The following is a 17,284-nucleotide window of genomic DNA, read 5'->3' as shown; positions in this document are numbered from 1 at the left end:
ATAACCTAAAACCAAAAGCACAGCAATAAGAAATAAAGATGGAAAACTACTGATTAGAAATAGAGACATAGGAATAAGATGGAAAGAGTACCTAGAAGACCTCTATGATGGGAACCAAATAAGTGAGGAAGCCTTGGAGGCTGAAATTTCAGCTGAATTGCTAAAAAAAGCAGGAGACAAAACAAGGAAAGAAATGTTCAATATCATAAAAGCAGTATATGAAGAAGGAAAAGATGTGGATGACTTTTTTCAAAGCCAGACAGTGACATCGCCAAAAAAGAGGAAATACTACAGAGTGTAAAAACTACTGAACCATCAGTCTGCTTAGCCCACACATCCAAAATACTTTTGAACATAATAAAACACAGAATTAAACCAAAAACAGAACAATTTGTAAGCAAAGATCAGTTTGGTTTCCTAAATAGAAGAGGAACACGAGAAGCCATCACACAATCGCCATAGCACTACGCACAATTGTAGATAGAAGAATAATCATAAATAAAACCACAGCTTTTATTGATCTAGAAAAAGATTTGACAGTGTTCTCTGGGAGAAGCTTTTCAGAGTCATGAAGAAGGCCCAGTTTGACTGGAGAGATCAACGAGCCATCAAAAATTATATGAAAATCAAACAATAAAAATTGAATTTCAAAATAATGAAGTAATAGCCAAGATAAGAAAAAGGAGCTAGGCATGGGTGTGCATTATCACCATTACTATTTAACTTGTACGTGGAGGACACTCTAGAGAAAGTGAAGTGTAAAACCAAAGGAATAAACATAGGAGGAATACAAGTGCAATTCATACGTTTTGCAGATGATACAGAAGCACCAGCAGAAAATGAAGAGTTGAAAAACACAATAGAAGTAATGGAAGAAGTTTTCTTAGAATATGTTTTGTGTTCAAAATTAACACAGAGAAAACAAAAATAATGGTTGCTGGAAAAGAAAGTCAGAGAAAAACAGACAAGATAGAAACAGATAACAAGGAAATTGAACAAGAAAGTTCATTTGTATATCTTGGAAGAAACTTACAAGAGGATGGCAAAAGCCATTTAGAAATAAAAAGGTTGTTGTTATTTGGTTTTTAGGAGCATTAGCAACTAAGGCCATATTGCCCTGGGGATATGCAGTGATCATTCCCTGACCTTTCTGCATCCTCCGTATTTGGTGATACACTCTGACTCTCAAGAATGAACTACGGGGGAAGCAAAACAAAAAGCCCAGCCCAAATTCGGGTTGAGTGGAGAAAAAAGATCTCTATAACGACCCTTAGAATGATGATGATCATCATCATCATATACTTGGATTTCAGGAATGCTTTTGATACTGTTGCACATAAAAGACTACTAAATAAACTGGAGCAATGTGGCATCAGGGGCAAGATACTGCTATGGATAAACAGATGGTTAAGTGGAAGACAGAGAGTGGTTATCAATGGGCACAGCTCTTCATGGACTAATGATATTAGTGGAGTTCTCCAGGTTTCAGTGCTGGGCCCATTGTTGTTTTCAATATTTATTAATGATATTGATAAATACTGAAGGTATATCAGCAAAAATTATCATTAGATATTTTTTGCACATGAAACAAAGGTTGGCAGGGTGGTTAATGACAGTAATCTGGGTGGGCTACTGCAACAAGATTTAGGAAAATTGGGTGAATGAGCTGAGAAATGGTAATTGAAGTTCAACATTGACAAATGCAAGGTATTGCATATGGGTAGCAGTAATCCCACAGTAACTTATCAATTGTGTGGTACTACACTCAGGGTAGTGGAAAATGAAAAAGACCTGGGAATAACTGTGCAGTCCGATATGAAATTCCCTGAGCAGTGCAGACAAGCTGCCAGGACAGCTCATGGGGTTTGGTCAAAAACTTTGCTGGCAGGATTAAGGAGGTGATTACTCCTTTGTACAAGGATATTGTTAGGCTGCATCTTGAGTATTGTATACAGGTCTGGAGGCCTCACTTTAGGAAGGATGTAGATCTGCTGGAACAGGTGCAGAGAAGGGTAACCAGACTGGTGAGTGGAACCAAAGGTTGCTCTTACCTAGAAAGGCATCAGTTCTGCAAATTACAGCTTTTAGAGGTTAGGCACCTGTGTAGTGATCTGATCGAGGTGTTTAAGGCCTTGACTGAAGAGTAAGCTGATTGTGAATGGCATTCTTCCTTTTGCTGAGACTACACATGAGGGGCATAAATTTAAGTTGAGGAAGGATGATTGCAAGATAGATGTGCAGTAATTTGCCTTCAGCCAATGGGTGGTTGATTGTTAGAACAGGCTGCTATCTGTTAATGCAGAAGTGAATAGTTTGAATAAAAATAAATTCAAGGAAGAACTAGACAAATTCTTGAAGGGTATGGATGGGAGGTGTGTGTGTGTGTGTGTGTGTGTGTGTGTGTGTGTGTGTGTGTGTGTGTGTGTGTGTGTGTGTGTGTGTGTGTGTGTGTTTTGGCTGAGGTCATACAAGCTTGCTTTCTTGCATCACGTGCCATTACTACTATATTTTTCATTATTTTTGTTTCAAAAAGTTTTTCAATCCACAAAAATAACGTAAGCTCATTCTCAATGGTTCTGACATTCAAATGTCATCGTTACAAATGTGCTCAAACTGAAAACATTTTGGAAATGGGAAATTTTGGGGGGGGGGGGGCTTTGGGCTCCATTTTAGCAAGCACAAATTTATTAACTGGAATACCCTTTTGGGCATTCCAGTGTAATTTATGAAAATAAAAAATAATAATAAAAAATTTTAAAATTAAAAATACAGGCATACCTCGGTTAACGTTACCTCTGATAACGAAGCTTCGATATAACGAAGTCCGCAATTTCAAGCCCCATTTAACATAAAAAAAATATTCCAGTTTAATCACCTGAAATCTAAACAAACTGAAGAAATTACGGAAAACTTTGGGGCGTCTCGTGGTTGGTTCGAGAAATTTAAAAAACGGGCCAGGATTCATAGTATAAAATTAACAGGCGAAGTTTCCAGAAAAACTAAAGGAAATAATTGAACGTGAAAATTTTCCACCAAATTTGGTGTTCAATGTTGACGAAAGCGGTTTGTTCTGGAAACGGCTACCAACAAAAAGCTTCATTTCTATTGAAGAAAAATCAGCTGCTGGGTTCAAAGCAGCCAAAGACCGTTTAACGTTACTCTTTGGATCAAATGCCTCTGGCGATTATAAATTCAGAAAATCAGAGGGCGTTAAAAGGTAACATAAAAATGAATTTACATGTAATATGGAAAGCAAATAGAAAAGCGTGGGTTACCAAGGAGTTATTTACTGATTGGTTTGTTAACCACCTTTGTCCTGAAGTAAAACGGTATTGTCAAAAAAAAACAACTTTGAAGAAAAAGCTCTTTTGTTGTTAGACAATGCTTCGGGACATCCTACTGATCTTAACACGTTGGACACATGCATTCCTGTCAAAGTTGTGTTTCTTCCAGCAAACACAACTTCCCTGATTCAACCATTGGATCAGGGAGTAATAGCATCATTTAAAGCTTATTATCTGCGTCGAACATTAAGCAGTTTAACTGAACTAGAGGATAAAGAGGAAATGACAGTTAAAACTTTTTGGAAAAACTACACCATTAAAAACGCAATTGAAAACATTGATAGTTCCTGGAAAGAAGTCACTAAGAAATGCTTAAATGGAGTTTGGCGCAAAATATGGTCAGAAGTTGTACTAGAAGAAGAAAATAACATCCAAGAAATTAGAAATGAAGTTATCCAGATGGCTCAATCAATAGGTTTCGAAAATGTCGATGAAGAGGATGTTAGAAATTTATTGAATGCAGAAGATGATGGTTTTTCAGTGGAAGATTTAGAAAACCTTGTTAGCAACGAATACAAAGATAATGAAGACGAAGTTAAAGAAGTTCCTGCCGAAAAAGTGTTAACAACCAAAGATTTAAAAAGGTGCTTAAATGACATTGAAAATGTTTTAAATTTTTTTAGTGAAAATGATCCTGATTTAGGAAGAAGTTTTATTGTTAAGCGATCAGTGTTAAATGCAATAACTCCGTATAAGCAATTGTTAAATGAAAGAGAAAAAAAGCATAAGCAATCAACTTTAGACTCATATTTTAAAATGAGATTTCACTTTGTATGTAAGTTGACTGTTTATTTAATAAAACTTTTCTTTGTTCGAAAAAAAAAAGCTTTTCATTTTCTTTATGTAGGAACGTATCCCTATTCTGGCCATAGTATTTTTACCTCTGAAAACGAAGTTTCGCTTAACGAAGTAATTTCGTGGAACGCATCCTATTCGTTATTCGAGGTATGCCTGTATATATAAATAAATAAATCATAAAAATTTCTTTTTTCTCCAAATGTGATACAGAAGAACTACTGGTCTCAGGATCCCTTCTCAATACATGCATCTAACCAGTGGTGATCTAGCCATATGGACTTCTGCATTGACAATGCAGGAGTTTATATGGCTGACAATACCAATGCCTCTCTGGACCATCAGTACATTTCATTAAACTGATGGCATTTCTGAACAAGAGAAGAATCTGCACCAGCAGATTCTGTGTTTACACAAGATAAGGACAAATTGAAAATAAGGTTGTAAGCTGAAATTGGACTTATCTGAATGTTTTCTGATACAACTGCAATGTTCTTGAGATGGTGGCGATTTGTTTTATGGCAGATTAGGTCTAAGGCCATGCCAAGTCTAACAATGCTTTTGAGCAAACTCCCTTTGTGTCCTATGTTAATGTGTGGTGACAATAATATAGACCATTGGTTCATAGAAGCAAAGCCTGCTTCACAAAAGATCACTTTTCCACCATCTCAGTCTGTATCATTCATGTTACAGCTGTGCATCATTCAGCAACCAGAAAAGTTCAAGACAAATAGCAGACATCTCTTGGCAAAACTTATGGCTTATAGCCTTGATCTCATCCTTTTCCCCATTTCTCAAAAAAATGTCAGTGTCTACTGTAACATCCTCACACATAAGACATATCCTGCTCAGTTTGACAGCTTCTAATCTTATAAATTCAAGTATGCTGCATCAAGGAATCATCACTCAACAATAAACTTTATGAATTAATTATTTTCCAACTGATGATTTGGATGAATAAATGTGTGTGTGTGTGTGTGTGTGTGTGTGTGTGTGTGTGTGTGTGTGTGTGTGTGTGTGTGTGTGTGTGTGTGTGTGTGTGTGTGTGTGTGTGTGTAAGAGAAATATCATATTTTATCCCATAAAATAATGTGATATTTCATTACTATAAAGCTGATTTTCATGATATGCATTTGCATACCGTGCAAATTTTCATGTACGCACCACTTCTGCAAACATATAGGAATTGTCAGTATTATATCTGCTGCAATTAAAATCAAATATCAGTTAACCATTTTGAGTAATGTACATATACTAATACATACAAATAAAATTTTATTTCCTTAAAAGGAAATTTATAATTTAAATTAAAAAATTTAATATAAAATTTGATAAAGAAAATACTTCCTTTATTTTAAATGTTTCTATATTTTAAGCTGCTTCACTACATAAAAAAAATCAAATATTTAAGATAACAATTATAAACTTCAAAAAAAAAACAAAAAATAAAATCAAATAAATAAATAACAAGAAAAGTTACCTCCTGAATTTAAGTACTTCTTTCCTTTATCCACTTTTGGGTATTTTTCCTTTTATAAAAAAGTAAAAAATGCAAGTATAACAACAGATGGTTTATACAGAAAATATAACATATGCCATATAAATAAAATGATAAGCAGATTTAAAATGCAGTTATATACATGATGATGAATCTATTAGAATACACAACATGATGAATCTATTAGAATATACAACATGATGAATCTATTAGAATCTACAGATGCTTGCTAAGAGGTAACCTTTGGATTCTAATAAAATTCTAAAAATTAACTGTCCACAGCATTTCATCACACACCTCTTGATCTACAAGCATGATGACAGTAACATTATCTATAGGCTCTAGACCTTATGGAAGAGATTTTCCCCCATCTAATTTTTTTTGTTGAGGTACAGGGAAATGTATAAATAAATCAAATACTAGCACAATCCAGTGCAGAATATTCTAAAGTATGTAAATGACTGATGCATGGTAATAAAAAATTTATGTGCAGCTAAACTGAGATTCTTATCATCTTAAAGGTTTTAGGCTGTCTTTTTAGACAAACTGTCCAATAGAAATTTTTGGAAAATCAATAAAAAGAAAGGAACTGCAACAAGTGGACAAAAAAAAAAATAAATAAATAAAATAACATACACTGACATTTCAACAAGTTTTCCTCCGCTACCAAATACTGAAAGCCTTATGGAAATGTCCCCCCCCATGATTGACATGGGGGGGACATTTGGAATACCATGTTCAAGTATGGAGACTTCATCTGAAAAAACACTGAACTCCTTGAAAGGGTCCAAAGACAGCAACTTGAATGGTAGGGTCAGCAAAGAAGCTACCATACAAGGAAAGACTCCAATTATGTGGGGCTACAGAGTTTGGCAACCAGGCACCTCAAAGATAACCTGATTGAGGTGTATAAGGCTCTGAGAGGGGTCAGTAAAATGAATGAAGGTGGAATTTTCACTGTTATAGAGAATTCTAGAACTCAGGGACATAAATTCAAATTACAGGAGAAAAGATTTAGACTAGATTGTAAGAAGTTTTATTTCAGCCCAGCTAGTTGTTGATTGCTGGAATGGGTTGCCTTCACAGGTAGTTGAGGCTGACAGTTTGAATAAATTCAAAGGCCAACTGGATAGCTACCTATGTGAGGAGGGAAGCAAATAATTTGCATTTTCTTATCTACTTGTTTTGATTTTTTTTTTCTTTTTTTTTTGGCAGTGCAGCAAAAGCCTGTGGTTTCCTTGTGCTATATGGCTATGGCTATTACTATATATGTTGGGATAAAGATGGTCACAAGAATGGCATAACAAATCACAGGAATGTGATCAAGCAGATATGACTGCTACAAATTTTAAATGAAAATTCTCTATATGGATGTGGAATATACTGTCAGATGGAAAAAACATCAACATTTTGGAATGTAATCTGATTCAAAGTAGTTTGCGAGATGTATAGAATTAGGCTGCAGGAGACTGGATTTAATTATTTTACCTTTGAAAATAAAATAATTATCAAACCATAAGGGCCTTACCTGTAAACCCAATGTGTTCTAGCTTATATAGCAATCTGTTTTGCAAGGCTGAGTCCAGTGTTTTGCTAAAATCCAAATAAACAATGTCAAAGTTATTTCCTGCATCTAACTCATGAGTGCACTGTTATAATAGTTTATCAAGTCAGTTAAATGATATTTTTCCCTTTATGGAATCATGCTATGTTTGCTTGGGAAGGCCATTTCTACCAAGATGATCCTATATTGTATTCTTAATCATTGTCTGCATGGTTTTCCTACCACTGAAGTCAGAGTGACCAGTCTATAGTTATCTGTTTGATCTTGGAACCTTTATGAACTGGTGATACTGTGCTGAATCTCCAATCCAAACTAACCACCCTTTAATCTATTAAAGCTCTTCTACAATAGCCTGATGGATTTCTTATTACTCTATTAATGTGTGTTCAATCTACGCAGTACATTCACTTGCTTTCAGGCTCAAAAGTTTTTCTACAATAGCCTGATGGATTTCTTATTACTCTATTAATGTGTGTTCAATCTACGCAGTACATTCACTTGCTTTCAGGCTCAAAAGTTTTTATAGTAGGCATCCTCTGTATTTTACACTTCATGATGCTTGATGCAAAGTCCTATTCAGTTCTTAATTTATATCAGCTGCATTATTAATATCATTCCTGCACCCATTTAAAAAGTATTACTTATGAAATAGATGCTTTTCTTTACTCATTACTCTTTTCTTCTTTTTTTACATGTAAAAATCCCCCTTTTCTTTGCTCTTTTAGCCTTTAATTTCTCACATTCAGCCACTGTCAACTTAACCATTCTACAGTACTACTACTTTAGACCAACTTATAACTATTATATAATTCTTTACATCACTCTCTAACTGTTTCATGCTATTACACTAATCATTTATCATCTTAGCATCCACTTTGCAATATATTTTCTTAAAGGTATATATGCATTTGTGGCTTCCATTATGACAGTTTTAAAGTTATTCCACAATTCACTTGGATTCTCCTTTCCCATTTTGTTTTCTAATTTGATGGAAGCCACAGTGCATCTGAGGCAGTCACAGTCCAGTTCCTTTCTCAAAATTAAAGTCCCTACCCTTAATTTTAACAATAAAAAGAGTTATGTTTATACTCTGGCAGGCATGACCACATAAGTCAGAGGAATTTACAATGATCATTTCAAAAATACTGTCATTACTATATTTAGCAGTCACACAAATTCAAACCAAAATGTAAATTCAGTTACGTGTACCTGAACTCCCGCACTAACCAGTCGGCTACATTAGACCTAGATCTTACTCAATATCATACACTTTAACACTCCATGATCCCTCCCTGCTAAAAGTTCCTGTGCTGTCAACCCTATGATACTATTAGGATTATGAGACAGGTCCAGAATATTTTTCCTCCTAGTACTTTCCCTAACATGTTTACACAGATAAAAAAAATCATCTAGTTGAGTTTAATTTTGTCCCCAGTAGAAAGTTTTCTATCCAATGACAATGGGAAATAAATTTGCCAGGTGGAATAAAATTTCTCCAATCAGTAACAGACAGATTAAAATGTTCCATAATAGGACACTCACATTCATTTGCTCATTCCATCTACATATATAGAGGTTCTCATAATACACATGCTAGCCTGTTTGCTAGCATATATTAATTCTGAATTTCAGAATGCTCTTGTCAACAGATTATCAAAAAAATTGACAATCTGTTGGTAACATCAATTTTACTCACAGCACAACGCATGTTTAATTCACTTGTCTTCATTACAAAAATGTTTCCAATTTCCCCTAACAGAGTTCCCAATTAAACTAACTCTTTCTGGACACGAGCAGTCTCACTCAACCATTTTCTCCTGAGGCCTGAATTAGGACCACATCGCCTGATAGGTCATTACTCCGTAACACAGATCACTGAATCCCTGATGAGTACTCAGTTTTATTTCTCTATAGGGCATCGACCTGTTTCTTCAGCAATTCCATTTCATCCAGAAATGCACCAAGTTTTGGTTTAAGATCAGTAGACTCCTAACATCTGGAACATACAAAAGAATCATCAGGTGAAATGAGATTATCTGTAAGAATGACCTGGGAAAACTATGCTACATTCTATACAAGCAATGAACTTATGGCTTTTAAGGGAATTGCTTGCAACCATCCATTTCCATCTGAGTCATGCAATCCTGAGTTGTAGCATTCTGACTCAATCTTGTAATAACATTATTAGTGTATCACATATACTCAATACTAAATATCATACAATAGTATGCTTTTTAAAATATTGTACACTAGAAGTGATAATATATTATTGCATGCTAATTAAAATTTTACAAAAAATTATCAAAAACTCATTCCCCTTAAGGGTAAGTATAATTAAAAACTAATTTTTGCTAATCCATCATGAACTAAGAGCTCAGAGGACAAATCTGCACCTTTCGGAAACATACGATTTGCACTTTTTTCTGTAAAATAATCTCAATAATAAATCAAAATAATGCTCAACTGTAAATTCACTCCTCTGAACATTGCATTTGGAGTGACAGGTCATAGTACATTAGCCTGAAGTAATTCTGTGACAGCACATTCTCCATCGTGGTTAAGATAGGAGTAAGTACATCAAATAAATACCAATCACTAAATACAAGTAAAAACCAATCATCAAATACATATACATAAAATAATTACTAGCTGCTGTAGATAATTTAAATTGCCAGCTATGGAACATTGGAATAGTAAGAAGTAAATTAGTATTACTAATATAAATATTATATCCTGATTTATATATATATGGGCATAGTTCTGTAAGGACTACCTAGTTAACAGAAGTCAAACAAAAAAATGAGAATAAATTTACTTACACTTAAAGAAGTATCTGGCCAACAGAAACCTTCAGCAGAGAATAAGACTTTGGCTTTAGTTTTGTGAAATTTTTTCAAAATTTCTTCTGCCCGTGCCATAAAAATTACATCATAGCTAAATGATAAAGATATAACGTTACCTAAACTTTATCCATCAATTGAGCTATGTAAAGTGATTTAAGAAAACAAAAATTGTATGCCAACATTTAAATCACTGACACATAAATTAGAATAACTCTGGCTGTTAAAAAAAATTACTTGCAAATTTTGGAAATATACAGTATAAACCAAAAGTCAGAACAAGTCAACCAATGTTGTTCATCTGTCCTACAGAACAGAAATTTGTCATGACCAATTTCTTTAACAACCTCCTATTTCTTTAATGGTATATGCAAGGAACCACTTTTAAGTTTTTTCCATACTTGTTTGTACATTGTATAAATGTAAATAAATTTTATTTTATTTGCTTTCTTAAACTGACTTCTGGTTTACATTGCATCCTGTGATATTAAAAATTTCTCACCTATCTACAAACATGATAATAAGATTCGGATGATCCCAATGTTTTTTCATTTCCTCCCTTAATAAATTAACTTTATGACCACCTCCTGAAAAATGACGGACATCTCCACCTTCCCATGGCTGATTCATACCCAACACCTGAAATAAAAGTTTATGTTGTTATAAATGTTAAGGTTATATCACTAAAGAATATCATGAGATAAAAATAAGATCTTATGGCTTTTTTAGTTTATTATTCAGCATTGACTTTAAAGATATTGTCATACAAATGTCAGCATATGACATGAAATAATTACTTGTTGCTGTAATAATTTTTAACTCTCAGCTACAGATTCATCGGAATAAGAGGAAGGAAAATACTATATAGATTGAGTTGTTTATGGGCAGAAAGACCTAAATGATAAACAAAACTGAAATACATTATAAAGAAAATTTTCACAAGAGAGAAAAAAAAAAAAAAAAGGAAATTAAATTTACTTACACTTGAAACCTTCAGAAGAGAATAACTAAAGTGCATTTAGTTATCCTAAAATGCACTTTGCTTCCCTAAAAATCCATTAAATAGAAAAGGTTGATAATACATTAGTGCTCACACTAATGTGATTTGTGTGGCAAGATCCAAATCACATTTTGCCATTTGTGTTGTGGAAGTTACATCATAGTAGAATAGCACCACAGTATAGCTGAAGAATAGTAAAGAATCTTGGCACAAACAGAAAAAAGTTGCAATAGTGCTGGATACTGAGATAAGCTGTGTCTGATAATGAAATAAACAAATATTACTTCTGAACCTAAAATATATGGAATGAAGTTAAAATAAATGTAAGACTGCATTAATGAAGTTAAAATAAATAAATGTAAGGCTGCATTTGGAATACTGTGTCCAAGTACAGAGACCTCATCTGAAAAATACATTCGGCTTCTTGAAAGGGTCTAAAGAAGGGCAACTTACATGGTAAGATCAGCAAAAAGGAAACTATACATGGAAAGACTCTGATTATGTGGGCTACTGACCTTGGCAGGGGCTTAGAGGGGAACAGGTATCCTGTGTGTTATCAGACACTCAGCCTAAAACACTGATGGATCCAATATCTCTCTATTACAGAAGATTTAGGAGAAGTCCGGTTGGCCTGCTTCCCTAAAATCCACTCATGCACACCTTCTCGATGGTAAGCCCTGTTACGTCACTTAGGTGGCAACGAACGTGTAGAATGATTCTCTTCAAGACGCCTGGTCAGCGTGAAGAGGAAAAGACCAAACCCTCCAGCATATGAAAGCACGACGAAACAAATGGCCCTCAGTCCCCAGCAGCTTTCACTCTCCCTCTTACGGCAGCGAGAGGATCAGAGTGGAAGCAGAGGGTGCTAAGAATCTCTGGGTACGACCAGGCTGCCATGCACGGAAACTGAACTTGGACTGTTATAACGTAAGATCACTCATGGTGAAGACAGGATATTAGAGCTGGAAAAGGAATTAGAAAATGTGAATTGGAATATCATCGGTTTGGCTGAAACAAGAAGAAGAAATGAATCACTTATAAGTTTATCAAGTGGAAATCTGCTGTACACTAATGGAAACAGTAAAAGGAGTGAAGGTGGAGTTGGGTTTCTGGTCCATAAAGATTTTAAAAACAACATTTTGGAATTCAAAAGTACATCACCAAAAGTGTCAAGACTAATACTCAAGATTTCTAAGAGGTACAAGCTAAAGATTATAATGATTTATGCACCAACATCGAGCCATGATGATGATGAAGAGGTTGAAGAAATGTACACCGAAATTGAGAGTCTTCTAGATGAGCAGAAAACCCACTACACTATTATTATGGGACACTTCAATGCTAAGGTGTTGGAAAAAGACGAAACAGCGCAGAAAGGGGAACTATAGGAACTTTTGGAATTGGTGAAAGAAATAAAAGAGGTGAAAGACTTGTGGAATTTGCAGAATCTCAAGGACTGTCAGTAATGAACACTTTTTTCAAGAAAAGGGTGAACAGAAAGTGGACATGGAAGAGTCCAAATGGATTAACTACTAATGAAATTGACTTCATCCTCACTAACAGAAGATATATTGTGAATGATGTCCATCCTGAATAAGGTGAATGTCAGAAGTGATCACAGAATTGGAAGATGTACACTTGATATAGATGTAGGAAAGGAAAAAACTGACTCGAGTAAATAATACAAAGGTCTTTGAGATAACAGAGGAGGAGAAAAAGCAGTATGTACTGGAACTTAAAAACAAGTTTGAGCTTCTGCAGACTGCTCAGGACCAAGATATAGACGAGGAATATTACAACTTTCTGAAAGTGATAAAGTCCAAGAAACCTATAGGGAAACAGAAATCCAAAGAAGAAAAAATTAGTCAAGAAACACTTGTCATGATGAACCGAAGACAACAAATGAAGAGCAAGAAAAAACTGACAGGGAGAAAATTGAGTATACTGAGCTTTGCAAAGCCATCAGAAAGAGACTCAGAGAGGACATAAGAAGATTTAACACAAGAAAAGTAGAACAAGCATTAAGGGAAAACAAAGCATTTAAATCAGCAGCCATGAGCAGTAATACAGAAAGACAAATGATACTGAAACTGAAGAATAGCGATGGTGTACTTATAAAAAGCAGAGAAGGCATAATTCAAATAGCAGAAGACTACTATAGAGAATTATACAAGGAGCGAGGGAATGATACCAGCAGTGGGGAAGATGGATTGCAAAGTAGCAACACATACGGCATACCCGATATTCTTCCTGATGAGGTAGAACATGCATTGAAGAAAATGAAGAATCGGAAAGCCCCTGGGGAAGATGAAGTTACTGTAGAGTTGTTAAAATTGGGAGGAAGAGACATAACACAAAAACTGGCAAGGCTCTTCACAAAGTGCATTAGAAAAGGTGTGACGCCTAAGCAGTGGAATAATGCAATCATAGTTTTGCTGCATAAGAAAGGAGATAAATCAGAAATTGGAAATTATAGACCAATTAGCTTGTTATCCCACATCTACAAGTTGTTCACAAGGGTCATTACTAACAGATTAGAAAGAATACTTGATGAGAATCAACCGAAAGAGCAAGCTGGCTTTAGGACAGGATTCTCAACTATGGATCACCTTCACGTAATATCACAGCTAATGGAGAAAGCAAATGAATATAAAACACCATTATGCCTGGCATTTGTGGATTATGAAAAGGCATTTGACTCCATACAGCATAAAGCAATGTTTCGGGCACTGGAAAGACAAGGCATTGATACCCCATATATTATGATTTTGAAGAAAATATATGAGAGTGCTACCTCCTTTATTAGACTAGACAAAGACAGTAGGAAATTTAAAATTGAGAAAGGAGTTCGACAAGGAGACACAATATCTCTGAAGCTGTTTACTGCTGTCCTCGAGGAAGCTTTCAGAAGGTTAGACTGGTCGCAGAAAGGAGTCAATGTGAACGGAGAGTACCTAAACCATTTACGATTTGCAGATGACATTGTGGTCATAAGCCATGATCCCAAAGAATTAGAGGAAAATCTTAATCAGTTATGCACAGCTAGTAAGGATTTTGGACTAAAGATGAATATGGCTAAAACAAAAGTAATGATGAACAAGTATGCCACAGAAAGGGAAATAATGATTGAAGGAGCAGTAATTGAAAAGGTGGAGTCATATACTTATCTGGGACAAGTTATTAGCTGTAATAATGATAAATGGCTGGAAGTCAAGAGAAGAATAAATTTTGGATGGATAGATTCAGGAAATATAGTCACATACTGAAGAGCAATATCCCAGTTTGTCTGAAACGTAAAATAATGAACCAATGTATACTCCCCACCATGACTTATGGAAGTGAAACTTGGGCACTCACCAAAAGAATGGAAGAGAAGTTGAAAACTACACAGCGGAGAATGGAACGAATCATATTGGGAATCAGACTGTTAGATAAGAAGAGAAACACATGGATTAGGCAACAAACTCAAGTAAAAGACATTCTTATCAAAACTAAAGAACTAAAATGGTCTTGGGCAGGACACATAGCTCGAAGACATGATGACAGATGGACTAAGAAAATAACAGAATGGTACCCAAGAGGAGCTAGAAGAAAACCTGGAAGACAAAGGCGGAGATGGACAGATGAAATTCATGAGTTTGTGGGTAGTAAATGGATGGCCAGTGCTCAAAACAGAAGGAACTGGAAAGTTGCTGGAGAGGCCTTCATCCTGCAGTGGATTGAAAATGGCTGATGATGATGATGATGAGCTTGGCAACCTTAGAGGGGGAACTAATTGAAGTTTATAAGAGTCTGAGAGGATTTAGTAAAATGAATAATGGCTGAACTTTCATGGTTGTGAGTAATGATCTGAGGTCGAGGATTTCCTGTGCGGACGTGCCTTTCTGCCACTCTTGGAATAGAGAAGTTTTTTCTGATTTATTTTCTGCTTTATTAGTTTAAATTGACATATTAACTTATTTCTAGAGTAGCTTTATATTCCTATTTACGGTACTTAAAGTTAAAATAACTTAGATAGAGATTTTGTAGTATTACTTAGTATCGGAAAGGGTATCAAATCCACGTGTTTACCGTTCATAAACGGCCGCCATTGCTACGTGAAAATTAATCAGTAAAATCTATTAATCTTGTCGAACTTCATTGGCAATTAAATTGTAATTTTAACTATACATATAACCACTTAGGTTACGGACCATAAATAATTAGTAAAAATAAATAATTAATACATAACTTGATACAGAAGTTATATAAAGGGATTTCGTAGATAACACTCGTTACTGAAGCGCGATACAGCATATCCGGAATTCGATAGCATTAGCTTTGTATAGTATAGTGCATAATATAATACTGTCAATTAATCAGTACATCTATTAATCTTGTTAAACTTCATTGTCAATTAAATTGTACTTTTAACTATATATATATAACGACTTAGAGTACAAACGTAGCAAATAATTAATACATACTTGATACGGAAGTTATATAAAGGGAACTCGTAGATAACACTCGATACCGAAAAATAAACATAGCGTTATAACTGTGTTAAGATACAAGTTTAAGGTTTTAATTTTGTTCTGAAATTGTAATTTTATTGACATTTAAATCGAAATCATGACTCTGACCAGAGCAGCAAAGCAAAAGGCTCAAGCTAATGGGAGTGCTGTGACTCAGGGGAGAACTGAGGGGGGCGGTTGCCCCCTGAATCACGGCCTTTTAAGATGCACTGTTTGCTTGATGTTTGCGGAGCAATCGGGTACGGGACATGATACTGCCATGGGGGATGTCTTTGTGTGTGCACGATGCAAGGAGTGCAAGGAAATTAGGCGACAACTCGGCGTTGTTATGGGCCTATATGAGACCTTGAAGGACAGGGTGGATGCCCTCGAAGAAAATAAATTGAGGGGCCCATCAAGCTCTCAGCTGCCCACATCAACACCAGAGCTTGGACTTGGTCATCTTGCAACACAGAGGCAGCCCCCAAGGCAGAATGCGCTGGTCCAACAGGAACTAGTAGTTGTTGGTGACTCAATTGTCAGGGAAACGGGGAACATCCTTTGTAAAAAGGATAGGTGGAACAGGACCAGGGTATGTCTGCCAGGGGCAAAGGTTGATGACGTTGTAGAGCAGATATCATCTTTTAAGGGCACAAAAGGTGATATAGTTGTACACGTTGGCACTAATGATATTAAGAGTAGGAGACCAGCAGAATTACTTAACAAGTACAGGTCACTGTTGAAAAAAAGCCGTGAAGTAGGGTTGAATTTGAAAGTGTCTGCAATTCTGCCCAGACACGATAGGAGGGAGTATATGATGAGAGCCTTGTCGATCAATTCGGCCCTGGAAAGATTGTGCAAGGCTCAAGGGGTAGAATTTTTTTCAGCCTGGACTGTACTTGTTAACAGGAGAGATTGCTTCTACAGGGATGGGATACACTTAAATATAAAGGGTGCAAGAATATTTGCTGATGCTATCGAGGCAGTGTTAGGTGGGTCGGAAAACTGCTAGCTTGGGGGGAGACAAAGACTAATGGATTAACAGTAGCCACGGGCAGAGGTGAAAGAGATTCTTGCACTGCTTCTATTGGAATGAGCAGAAGCCTGAAAAACAAGATGCAGGATATTTCAGAGACTGCTGGAAGTCATTGCGGTACAAGTAAACACATGGGTTGTGTTAGGGTAGCTAAGAATAGAAACAGGTGCATGTATACTTGCGTGTACACTAATGCTAGGAGTTTAGTAAATAAATTTGATGAATTTGAGGTATTACTCAAAACATCAAAGGCAGATATTGTTGGGATATCAGAGACGTGGTGTCACACAGATATAAGGAATGCAGAACTGGAATTTGGGGAGTACAACGTCTACAGAAAGGATAGACAGGATAGGAAGGGAGGAGGGGTTATGCTATTAGTTAAAAAACACATAAAATCCAAGGAAGTGAAGCCAGTTGACATCGCTGGAAAGTGCAGTGTTGAGTCAGTTTGGTGTGACATAAGCATAGGTAAATCAAAATTGAGAGTAGGAGTGTGCTATAGGCCTAATGACTCTGATGAGTATAATAAGATACTGTACAGGGAAATAGAGTGGGCCAGTAAATCAGAGAGTCTTATAATGGGGGATTTTAATTTCCCAGATATTGACTGGAATTTGTGGGTTGGTCACTCACACACTAGCAAGGCTTTTGTGGATTTATTGGATGATTGTTTTCTACACCAGCATGTTCGGGAGGCAACTAGAGGGAGTA

The 17,284-nt window shown here is 35.8% G+C and overlaps 1 protein-coding gene across 1 annotated transcript in view; it reads right to left on the bottom strand.

Moving 5' to 3' along the window:
- The window catches only part of LOC150085182 (procollagen-lysine,2-oxoglutarate 5-dioxygenase 1-like), a 248,928-nt gene that overhangs the window by 198,760 nt on the left and 32,884 nt on the right, over positions 1-17,284 (bottom strand). The window contains exons 3-5 of the mRNA XM_090373918.1: positions 10,544-10,680; positions 10,021-10,135; positions 5,620-5,668 (exon numbers count right to left, since the gene is read on the bottom strand). Of these exons, the coding sequence (XP_090230044.1) occupies positions 5,620-5,668; positions 10,021-10,135; positions 10,544-10,680 (301 nt within the window). The remainder of the gene's footprint in view (positions 1-5,619; positions 5,669-10,020; positions 10,136-10,543; positions 10,681-17,284) is intronic.

This window comes from Mastigoproctus giganteus, chromosome 5, assembly GCF_048544385.1.
Source record: "Mastigoproctus giganteus isolate SK-2022 chromosome 5, ASM4854438v1, whole genome shotgun sequence".
Classification (NCBI taxonomy): domain Eukaryota; kingdom Metazoa; phylum Arthropoda; class Arachnida; order Uropygi; family Thelyphonidae; genus Mastigoproctus; species Mastigoproctus giganteus.
The sequence above is the reverse complement of the archived record's forward strand: the minus strand, read 5'-3'. Positions and strand labels throughout refer to the sequence as shown.